General features: G+C 40.8%; 1 protein-coding gene across 9 annotated transcripts in view; it reads right to left on the bottom strand.

Annotated features, from left to right (window-relative positions):
* The window catches only part of LOC124595310 (diacylglycerol kinase epsilon), a 203,312-nt gene that overhangs the window by 100,891 nt on the left and 89,533 nt on the right, over nucleotides 1-12,888 (bottom strand). For all 9 annotated transcript variants that reach the window (XM_047134007.1, XM_047133999.1, XM_047134005.1 and 6 more), the window contains one exon: nucleotides 1,799-2,022. In XM_047134007.1, the coding sequence (XP_046989963.1) occupies nucleotides 1,799-2,022 (224 nt within the window). The remainder of the gene's footprint in view (nucleotides 1-1,798; nucleotides 2,023-12,888) is intronic.

Raw genomic sequence — 12,888 nt, forward strand, 5'->3', positions numbered from 1 at the left:
TCTAACATGATGGAAATATTTCCTGATGCCTTGACACATGTACTATCATTCTGTCCCTTCTTTTTGTTAGTATTTTCCATATGTTCCTCTTTGCAGATGCTGCAGGGAACCACCTCATTCCTCACCTTACCAGTCCATCTAATTTTCAACATCTTTCTGTAACACTACAATACAAACACTTTGATTTTCTTCTTTTCTGATTTTCCTACAGTCCATGATTCACTACCAAACAAAGCTGTGTTCCACATGTACATTCTTAGACATTTCTTCCTCAAATTAAGAGCTATATTTGATACTAGCAGAAATCTCTTGGCCGGGAATGGCCTTTTCACCAGTGTTAGTCTGCTTTTTATGTTCTCCTTGCTCCACCCATCATGGGTTAGTTTGCTGCCTAGGAAGCAGAATTCCTTCACATCGTCTACTTTGTGGTCCACAATTTTGAGATTAAATTTATTGCTAATCTCATTTCTGCTACTCCTCATTATTTTTCTTTCTTTCGTTTACTCTGAATCCATATTATCTACTCATTAAACTGGTCACGCAACTCAACACATCCTGCAATTCTTTTTCTTTTTTCTTATATTATAAATAAATATGAGCTGAGTTGTCAATAAATATAACGTAAATGATCGTATATTCAGAAGCAGTTTAGGGCCCAAACAACAGAAGTCACTGCTTGACACATCATGCTGAAAGAGTGCCACAACTGCAGGAATTATATACAGGACATATCACAATTAGCAGTAGCCATTTGGAGTGTCAAACTAAGGAGGTTGCCCAAGTGCAAGATTTGTATACAGTGTATATCACAACTGTGGCAAAAACTGGTGCAGGTGAAAATATTTGAGGCAAAGGAGAGGTGCCAAATGATAAGTTGCTTGGATGGAAAAAATGTTCTTGAACTGGTACTGGGTCTATTTTCAACATTACAATGAAAAAAAAGACAAAACATAAAGAACATTAGGTAGTTAAGAAATTAACTGCTAGTAACTAATACCACAATCAGCAAAACATAATGGCAAAACTGGCAGAATATAATACTGAAAGTGGCAGAAAATTACACCAAAATTGGGCATAAAATAAAATGATTTTTCATGTCCCTAAGCAGATGTGTTACAATTTTGTAAAGGTTCTGTAGACACAAAAAAGTGTAAATCAATAATTCTACTTCTGGTTCCCTCAGGGCTAGTTGTCACATGGAGAGCTTGATGTATTGTTGTTGGGGAAGACCCTCAAAAGGATAAAAATACCACACTTATCTTCTTTGTTTTTATTTCACATTTACTTTCAAACCTTTCCTTACTTAGGTCCTCCTCGGTTCTGTGGTTTATTTGTCATAATGAGGCCTCTCTTCAACTATTTAATATCTATTGTTATAGACAGTTGCATCTTTTGATTTCTTTTGTACAGTTGTCTCTATCCCCTCATCCTTTAGTTGTATATATTTCTTTTAACTCTATCAGTTTGCCCCCTTCTTTCCCTCCAGAAATATGAATCATTTTCAAAACATATGAAACCTGTTAATTTCTACTTTTTGGTTGCCTGTGAGGGTTTCTATAGCTGTCCCTGTTCTATTTTTTTTTTTTTGTGTGTGTGTGTGTGTGTGTGTGTGTGTGTGTGTGTGTGTGTGTGTGTGTGTGTTAGTGCCCTTGCTAAAATAATTTGAGAGGTATGAAAATGAAACAGTAAAATTCCATTTGCTCACTGCTGTAGTTATTCATATTTCAGTAACTAGTAAGCTCACATTCTCTTCCATCACACACAATCCTGGCATAACAGAATTACAAGTGAAACTAACTATCAAGTTCTTCTTTTCAACAGCATTCAGCACCCAGCCTATTGTTCCATCTCCACCAGCAACAAGCAAACGTGTTGAAATTCCCTTCTCATTCAAGAAGCAACACCACTCAAGTGCTGCCTCTGGTGAATGTTCAGCCAAGTCAATAACCTGTGCTGGGTTTAACAGGTGACGAAACAAAGCCAGGACCATTCCACCATCTTTGTTTCCAGACTTCTGATTAGCTGTAACATAAAAAAAGGGAATGCAAAATAATGGTACTGGTATTTGAAAATGAAAATACACCATCATTTCCTGTTCTACTTACTTCTTGTCAACATTTATGTATAAAATATTTATAAGAAACAGCTGGTGTTGAGCTCCATAATACACAGAACATTATTTCTGGACTTACATAGTTTTGTGTTATATATCACAATGGCAACAAAATGTCTTTCTCTTATGAATATAATTCACCCATAGTTAATAACTAATACATTAATGACATGTCACCTATTCTGATAATGTATGCTCTTCACTGTGATGATAAGTGCACTTTGCATTTTGTTTGTTATCTACTGAAAAGTACACAAATAAGACATGTCCACTAATTACAGTACTGAGCCTGAGACATTCAAAAGCTTGTTTTTTTTTTTTCAAACAGAATTGCAAGCTCTGTGTTCCTGACCAAGGTGTCAGAAATAGAATGTAAAATTGTTTGTCTCTGTCAGCTGAAAACTCTTGTTGTGCCACATTAAAATGAGTGTGTCTATTCTGAATCCTATCAGCTGCTAGCTGAGAAGTGTAAACCAGTTTCTTCTTGTAACAGGAAATATGGCAGTCCAGATTTTTTTTAAAAATCAAAATTCTTTTTGTGGATGGTGTGATTAATTGTACTAATGTGTACAAGTGGTGTTGTAAGCTTCAAACCAGGAGAAAAAATGTACACAATGAACAAATGAGTGGGCATGCCACAATTGTGACTGATGAGATGGTGAACAATGTCAAGGAAATGATTTGTGGTGGGCATCGATTGACTTTGGGCAAGACAAATGCAATGTTTTCAGAAATCTCCTGGTCTCTTCTGGATGAAATCATTACTGAAACTCTTGGTTTTCAAAACCTGTGTGTGATGTGTAAACCAAAACATTTCACAATCAACACAATGTCAACAGAGCCACATCTTCATGTGAATTTCTCGAGTGCTTTGAATTAGGTTTCACGTGAATTTCTTGAGTGCTTTGAATTAGGAAGTGACCAATTCTTTAACTCTGTTATGTCTAGCTATGAAACGTGGGTGTCCCACTACATCTCTGTGATGAAAAGACCATCACTGTTGTGTAGACTTCTCTCTTTACCATTAGCAAAAAATTCAAAACCATCATTTTGACCTAACAAATCATGGTGTCTGTCTTTTGTGATCATATTCCCAGGGAGAAACAGTTAATGCTGCACAGTTCCGTGAAATACTATAAAAACTACAGAGAGTGATGCAGAACAAAAGAAAGGACATGTAAACTAAGGCAGTGAGCTTGTTGTATGACACTGTATGTCACCACACAGTCAATGCCACAAAAAAGCTCACTCCGTTAGGACATCATCAACCCCAATGCTCACAGCCCTGATCTGGAACCCTCAGATACTCAACTTTCCATCTCTCTGAAGTTGTTCATGGATGGGAAAAAGTTTTCTACAGATGATGAGGTCCAGAGTGCCATCAAATAATGGGCCAAAGAGACAGTGGAATACTTTTTTGATGGAAGTATCACAAAACTCATCCCTTGGCTCACAAAGTGGATTCAGAATGAAGGTGACTGCATTGAAAAATAGTGTTTGCTGTACAGCTGTGTATTTGTAAATTTTTCGTAAACATATTACCTTTTCAATTTTTAAACAATTGAGTATTCTTAATTTTTGGACTGTGTCCTAACTGTGGAGTGCTGGCACACTTGACAAAGTTAGTGGATTCTTCCACTGCTTCTTGGTGGAGACTATTGCACAACCACAATCAAAAAATCTTCTGCAATATTGTAGAGCACTCGCAGATTGTGTTTTAATTGAGATGTATTTACTGTGGACTTTTTCGCTAATGCACCATTCTATCAGACTGCTAAAGATTTAGAAAATAATGTGGACAAAAGGTTACTATCCAAAGTAATTGAACAAGATGCAGAAACAGAGTACTGCAAAATAATATGCTTTGGGTCACTCTGTGTACAGTTTATCAGTTCTGTCCATTAAATAATTACAGGTGTATGTGTCTGATAGGCCCAAAACCCTTAAATTTAAAATGGAAGATCTAAACAGAATTTCACTGCCTGTCCCATTAAGATTCACATTCAAATATGCAGTTCATGGGCATGCACAGAAATAAATAGTGGCATGGGAAGCGGAGATTTCCCAAAATTGCAATTTTTATATAAATGTGTTGCTCAGTTTTGAGATGTGTCATGCCACAAGAACTAAATTTTAAGGGTGACACAAAGAACTTTCATATCCCAGAGGACTGATCGTTATCCCCTCACTTTTATGTGCATAATTCTGTAATGAATAAAACTTCTGTTCTCCAGACTCCGTGACTGTGCAGTTTAGCTGAAGCATGCAAATTCTAAAAAAAGAGCTAAAAAGAGCTACCAAAGTTTTTGATTACATTTGTAGGGATTTGTCAGTGACCTCAGATGGGAGTGTCCCCATTGAAATTTGGGAAAGATTGTCAGCTCTGCTGCCCGCAGAGTTATAGGGTAGTGAGGAAATAAAATACCCACCATGGAAAAATAGTTGGACTGGACCTCCAGGAGGGGGGTTGGGCACTGGGTTAACAACCCGTCTCATAAAAAGGAACCTGTTATGAAACATCAAGAATGTGCCTCGGATGAAAATGGAAATATGGAACATCAAAAATGACTTATGATCAAGGACTTATGATTGCAAAATGGAACATTAGAATTTTGGCAACATCTGGGAATTTTAATATTCTGTCAGAAGAACTTGATGGTTGTGTAATGGATCTAGTTGCACCACAAAAAACAAGATACCTAGGAACAGAAAAGCTGGAAACGGACCAGCACATTCTATACTACAGTGGATTGGAAGATGGAAAATTCCAAAATAGAGTATGTTTCATGGTCAGTAACAGAATAGCAGTGGCAGAAATTGATTTTCAACTAACTGATGACAGAACAGCTGCTATAAGACTAAGAGGTAAATTACAAAAAATAACAGTAATTACACAAAGTCCCACAACTGATATAGCAGATGATGAAAAGAAAGACAGTTTCTATGAAATATGATGCTCACTGTTGGAGACCCAATGCTAAAGTCAGCAGGCTGAAACATTTGGAAGGGAATAGTGGGGACAGACAGCTTGCACACGGAAAGTAGAGATAATGGACACAGACTTCTTAGCTACGCAAGTGCAGCCAACCTAAGCATTATGAGCACATACTTTCCTTTGAAGGACATTCATAAGGCTTTCAGACAACACTACATACAAAGTTTGCCAAGGTAATCCCATTCCTGATGTCCAGGCGGAGCTTCAAGGAATCCTCAGAACCTTAGGCCCCCTACAAAACCTTTCACCTGACTCCATCAACCTCCTGACCCCACCGACACCCCGCACTCCTACCTTCTACCTACTTCCTAAAATTCACAAACCCAATCATCCCGCCCGCCCCATTGTAGCTGGTTACCAAGCCCCCACAGAACGTATCTCTGCCTACGTAGATCAACACCTTCAACCCATTACATGCAGTCTCCCATCCTTCTTCAAAGACACCAACCACTTTCTTGAACGCCTGGAATCCTTACCCAATCTGTTACCCCCCGGAAACCATCCTTGTAACCATGGATGCCACTTACTTATACACAAATATTCCGCACATCCAGGGCCTTGCTGCGATGGAGCACTTCCTTTCACGCCGATCACCTGCCACCCTACCTAAAACCTCTTTCCTCATTACCTTCATCCTGATTCACAACTTCTACACTTTCATAGGCCAGACATACCAACAATTAAAGGGAACAGCCTTGGGTACCAGGATGGCCCCCTCGTACGCCAACCAATTTATGGGTTGCTTAGAGGAAGCCTTCTTGGTTACCCAGCCCTGCCAACCCAAAGTTCGGTACAGATTTATTGATGACATCTTCATGATCTGGACTCACAGTGAAGAAGAACTCCAGAATTTCCTCTTCTACCTCAACTCCTTTGGTTCCATCAGATTCACCTGGTCCTACTCCAAATCCCATGCCACTTTCCTTGACACTGACCTCCATCTGTCCAATGGCCAGCTTCACACATCTGTCCACATCAAACCCACCAACAAGCAACAGTACCTCCATTACGACAGCTGCCAACCATTCCATATCAAACGGTCCCTTCCCTACAGCCTAGGTCTTCGTGGTAAAAGAATGTGCTCCAGTCCTGAATCCCTGAACCATTACACTAACAACCTGAAAACAGCTTTCGCATCCCGCAACTACCCTCCTGACCCGGTACAGAAGCAAATAACCAGAGCCACTTCCTCATCCCCTCAAACCCAGAACCTCCCACAGAAGAACCCCAAAAGTGCCCCACTTGTGACAGGATACTTTCCGGGACTGGATCAAACTCTGAATGTGGCTCTCCAGCAGGGATACGACTTCCTCAAATCCTGTCCTGAAACGAGATCCATCCTTCATAAAATCCTCCCCACTCCAACAAGAGTGTCTTTCCGCAGTCCACCTAACCTTCGTAACCTCTTGGTTCATCCCTATGAAATCCCCAAACCACCTTCCCTACCCTCTGGCTCCTACCCTTGTAACTGCCCCCGGTGTAAAACCTGTCTCATGCACCCACCCACCACCACCTACTCCAGTCCTGTAACCCGGAAGGTGTACGCGATCAAAGGCAGAGCCACATGTGAAAGCACCCACTTGATTTACCAACTGACCTGCCTACACTGTGAAGCTTTCTATGCGGGAATGACCAGCAACAAACTGTCCATTCACATGAACAGACACAGGCAGACAGTGTTTGTTGGTAATGAGGATCACCCTGTGGCTAAACATGCCTTGATGCATGGCCAGCACATCTTGGCACAGTGTTACACCGTCCGGGTTATCTGGATACTTTCCACTGAAACCAACCTATCAGAACTCCGGAGATGGGAACTTGCCCTTCAATATATCCTCTCTTCCCGTTACCAACCAGGCCTCAACCTCCGCTAAATTCAAGTTGCCGCCGCTCATACCTCACCTGTCATTCAACAACATCTTTGCCTCTGTACTTCCGCCTCGACTGACATCTCTGCCCAAACTCTTTGCCTTTACATATGTCTGCTTGTGTCTGTATATGTGTGGATGGATATGTGTGTGTGTGTGTGTGTGTGTGTGTGTGTGTGTGTGTGTGTGTGTGTGTGTGTGCACGCGAGTGTATACGTGTTCTTTTCCCCCCTAAGTTAAGTCTTTCTGCTCCCGGGATTGGAATGACTCCTTACCCTCTCCCTTAAAATCCACATCCTTTCGTCTTTCCCTCTTTCCTGATGAAGCAACCGTGGGTTGCGAAAGCTTGAATTTTATGTGTGTGTTTGTGTCTGTTTGTGTCTCTATCAACATACCAACGCTTTCGTTTGGTAAGTTACATCATCTTTGTTTTTAGATATATTTTTTCCACGTGGAATGTTTCAGGAGAGATGACATTATAAACAATGAGATTGTGGAAAAGTGCCATCCTGCACATGATATTAATATTTACTACTTTTGTGCTACCACCTCTATTCATAAAAAATTTTGCAGACAACATGCCACTAAATACACCTACAAAATTATATCATGGTACCACACAGTTCAGGACATATGGTGTCATCAACATCGAGATGGATGAAAATCAATGCACTGAGCACAATGCTTAAATTATTACTTCTTTGTTACTAACTCTATTTGCAACATATTTTGCTGACAGTACCCACATATGCCACTGACTGTACCTACAGAATTATATCACTGTTTGACACACATCAGAAGATACGATACTATAAAAAACTTTCATGTGTGAAGAACTGCTGCATCATGCATGATGTTTAAATTTATTACTTTTTTGCTACTAACTCTATTCACAACATATTTCACATACAGAATCCACATGTGCCACTGAATGTACTTACACAAATATATCATGGTATGACACATAGTTCAAGAGATATGACATCATAAACACTGAGACATGTGCAAAATGTTGCATCATGCATGAAGTTTAATACATTTACTCTTTGCTACTAAGACACTCATTCAGTCAACTCAGCTGAAGGTTCAAATGGTTCAAATGGCTCTGAGCACTATGGGACTTAACTGCTGTGGTCATCAGTCCCCTAGAACTTACAAGTACTTAAACCTAACTAACCTAAGGACATCACACACATCCATGCCCGAGGCAGGACTCGAACCTGCGACCGTAGCAGTCGCGCGGCTCCGGACTGCGCGCCTAGAACCGCGAGACCACTGCGGTCCCTGACATGTAGCAGTGCTTTTGATAGCTTTCAACTAAGAAATGCAAACAGCTAGGTGAAAACAATAGCCATCTACAGAGCTATGAAGAGGTAGTGCCATAGAGACATTTACAAAATAATGTTGTAGGCATGCAAAGCAGCTGCACCCAGTAAACAGAAACTGTCTGGGATCTTCTCACACTGAGTCTGCTGCATAATTTCTAAGGTGTTTTCATGAATACATGGATCAATTTTTTTTTTTTTTTTTTTTTTTTTTTTTTTTTTTTTTTTTTTTTTTTTTTAATATCACACTACAAACATAGTTCATTTTTTTTTTCATTTCTAACAGAAAACTGGCAAAATGAATACTCAGGCAATGCTCGGTTTGTCAGCTAGTTAAAGATTAAAATGACAATATAGTTTTGGAAAGAACAAAAGGTATGGAAATGTGGAAGGAACATTTTGAGGAGCTTTTAAATGTTGAAAATGGAAGTACAGAAATGGAAGAACAACATTCATATTCACCCAACAAACTATCACCCAAAATTTTATCAAAAGGAACAAAAATTAGGATATTACCTGTATTTCTATATGATGCGGAAATATGGAGAAAGGTATGTATACAGAGAGAAAGATAAAGGTTTCTGAAGTAAAATCTGTGGAAGATATATGGACCATTTATGAGAGAGAAGAATGTTGAACAAGAAAAAACTAGAAGCTCAGGGAGCTGATATTACACTGGAAACTAGAGGTGGAGATCGGTTGGGTACATCTATACAAGAGAGGAGGGATCAAGGATGGGAGAGGAGTCAGAGAAGAAAGCCATAGGGCAAAGACCTTTAGGCAGACTTGTAGAACACTTTACGAGCTTGTCATGTTGGACACATTACTTTTTTCATTCTACTGATTTAGGAAGGAGCACAGACATTTCCCAGCTATGGAAAACACCTACCACATTTGTGTTTTCATTAGCTAAAATAAGATCACAGGAGTAAAACCAGGCATCCTCCACTCACCAAAATATAAAACTGTCTGTTAAGGTGATATATAAGAATATACATTATGCAGCAGTGTGTTTACTGCATATCTACTGAGCTTCCACACCGGCTAATTTATTTCCCTGGATTACCATGTGCCTTAATGACATGGACTTGTTTCTGTACTGGGTACATAAGGTGAATGGCTGGTAGGGTACTCCAGGAAATGGAGCAGAGGAGGAGCTGCAATGCACAATCACTTTTTACATTGTCTGGCACCACCAACCTCACTTTTAATTCTGCATCATGTGCACAAATATGCAAAACTAATGAATGGACTGTTTCTCCCTTGTTTAGACCCATACTTGCAAACTGGCAGACAATAATAGTGCTTTGTTAGGGCTTGCTTGTACTGCCAACATGTGCTCTAATTATGTAATGGGACAAATGAATCCATTCCTGGATGAGAAACGCAATTTGACCAACATCCAGAACCATTGTGAGCAGCCCCAAATACCCTCACATCTTGCGTTTGATAACCCAAGAGTCATTCCACTGATTACAGGAACTCCCTTTGACTGGGAAATGAGAAGAAACATTTGCCAATTCTCCAGTAAATTGGTTAGAAAAAGTGCAGTCTACTTAAAGGACAACAATTATCAATAGATAAACAAGGGAGCGAGAAAGTGGGCGGGGGGTGGGGGGGGTGGGGTGGGGGGGTGCTGGGGGGGGGGGGGGGCAGGTGAGGCTTCATAGGTTAAATGATTTCAAGGCATGAAGAGATACATTTAATGCAGTGAAAATTATATTACACATGTACGCAAATAAAGTTCACACTGTGATCTCTTAACACGAAAAACTACATATTTCTACTGTCCTTAGTTTAACATACTAGCTACACACTACAACTCCTTGAAAAAACAACTGCGCTGAGTAGAAATGTAAGTAAGTGTATTTTAAAGTATCACAGGAAATACATTAAGTCGATTCACATTCAGAATTTAAAGAGACAAAAGCACTTTGTTCATATTATAGACTAACAATATGGTTGACATTGCAATTATGGAGACATCGTTCTTCAAGTTCACTGTGAAAATTAATTTATCTTATCATGTGGCAGAATGATGCCGTATCTGCTTAACTCCAACAAGATTGTGACTTTCTTTCTGTCCCATCAACAGTTAGAAACAACTTTTATTAGGAGGTCAATAAGGCAATAAAATTCAGCATTCAACCAGATGTTGAGATTTACCAACTTTAGACTGTAAGGGGTGGGATAATCTGAAGGACATACCGTATGTCATAAAGGCATGCAAACTGATTGCTGTGAGAAGAGAGATTATGATAATCCACTAATACATTCTATACAGCAGATATGCTGAGTTGCAGAAAGGCACAACAAAAAGGCTGTTGGAAAGCTAGCTTTCGGCCAACAAGGCCATTTAAAGGCAACTGACACACACACACGACCACAGTCTCTGGCAGCTATAGCCAGACTGTGGGCAGTAGGGCATTATGGGAGAAGCAAACAGATGGGTGTAAGGAGGAGGCTGGCGCTTGGAGGGGGAGGTATAGCATGGTTGGGGTTGGGGACGGTACAATGCTGCTGGGAGCACGCAGGGACGAGGTGGATAGTGGGGCAGCTAGGTGCAGTCGAGAGGATAGACAGAGGGCGATGGATAGGGGTAGGGGGTTAGCGAAAAAGGAGAGAAGTAAAAAGGTTGGGTGCACTGGTGGAATAGAGGGCTGTGTAGTGCTGGAATGGGAACAAGGAAGGGGCTATATGGGTGAGGATGATGATTAATGAAGGTTAAAGCCAGGAGGGTTATGGGAATGTAGGACATATTGCAGGGAGAGTGCCCACCAACGCAATTCAGAAAATCTGGTGTTGGTGGGAAGGATCCAGATGGCATGGGCTGTGAAGCAGTCATTGAAGTGAAGGACATCGTGTTGAGTGGTGTGATCAGCAAATGGACAGTCCAGTTGTTTCTTGGCCACAGTTTACCGGTGGCCATTCATGTGGCCAGACAGCTTGTTGGTTTTCATGCCCATGTAGAATGCAGCACAGTGATTGAATCTGAGCTCTTAGATCATATGACTGGTTTCACAGGTAGCCCTGCCTTTGATGGGATAGGTGATGTTTGTGACGGGACTGGAGTAGGTGCTGGTGGTGGTGGTGGGAGAATGTATGGGACAGGTCTTGCATCTAGGTCTATTACAGGGACATGGGACAAGAGACAAGGGGCTGGGAGAAGGGGTTGCCTAGGGATAGACGAGAATATAGTGTAGGTTCAGTGGGCAGTGGAATACCACTGTGGGGGTAATGGGAAGGAGAGTGGGTAGACATTTCTGATTTCAGGACACACTGAGATGAAGTTGAAACCCTGGCAGAGAATGTAATTCAGTTCCTCCAGTCTTGGGTGGTACTGAGTCATGAGTTGAATGATCCTCTGTGAGCGAATGGTTGGGCTTTGGGAGGTGTTAGGTGACTGGAAAGATAAGGCTCGAGAGATTATTTTTGTACAAAATTGGGAGTGTAATTAGGATTTCCCCCCCCCCCCCCCCCAAGAACCATGGACATTGCCATTGGTGGGGAGGCTTGCATGCCTCAATGATAGAGATAGTCATACCATAGGTGCAACCACAACAGAGGGGTATCTGTTGAGAGGCCAGACAAACGTGTGGTTCCTGAAGAGGGGCAGTAGCCTTTTCAGTAGTTGCAGGGGCAACAGTCTGGACGATTGACTGATCTGGCCTTGTAACACTAACCAAAATGGCCTTGCTGTTGTGGTACTGCGACCGGCTGAAAGCAAGGGGAAGCTACAGCCGTAATTTTTCCCGAGGGCACGCAGCTTTACTGTATGATTAAATGATGATGGCGTCCTCTTGGGTAAAATATTCGAGAGGTAAAATAGTCCCCCATTTGGATCTACGGGTAGGGACTACTCAAGAGGACGTCGTTATCAGGAGAAAGAAAACTGGCCTTCTACGGACCGGAGCATGGAATGTCAGATCCCTTAATCGGGCAGGTAGGTTATTATTTAAAAAGAGAAATGGATAGGTTAAAGTTAGATATAGTTGGAATTAGTGAAGATCGGTGGCAGGAGGAACAAAACTTTTGGTCAGGTGAATACAGGGTTATAAATACAAAATCAAATAGGGGTAATGCAGGAGTAGGTTTAATAATGAATAAAAAAGGAGTGCAGGTAAGCTACTACAAACAGCATAGTGAAAGCACTATTGTGGCCAAGATAGACACGAAGCCCACGCCTACTACAGTAGTACAAGATTATATGCCAACTAGCTCTGCAGATGACGAAGAAGTTGATGAAATGTATGATGAGATAAAAGAAATTATTCAGGTAGTGAAGGGAGATGAAAATGTAATAGTCATGGGTGACTGGAATTCGACAGTAGGAAAAGGAAGAGAAGGAATCGTAGTAGGTGAATATGGATTGGGGCTAAGAAATGAAAGAGGAAACCGCCTGGTAGAATTTTGCACAGAGCATAACTTAATAATAGCTAACACTTGGTTCAAGAATCATGAAAGAAGGTTGTATACATGGAAGAACCCTGGAGATACTAAAAGGTTTCAGATAGATTATATAATGGCAAGACAGAGATTTAGGAACCAGATTTTAAATTGTAAGACATTTCCAGGGGCAGATGTGGA

Source organism: Schistocerca americana, chromosome 2 (genome assembly GCF_021461395.2).
Source record: "Schistocerca americana isolate TAMUIC-IGC-003095 chromosome 2, iqSchAmer2.1, whole genome shotgun sequence".
NCBI lineage: Eukaryota > Metazoa > Arthropoda > Insecta > Orthoptera > Acrididae > Schistocerca > Schistocerca americana.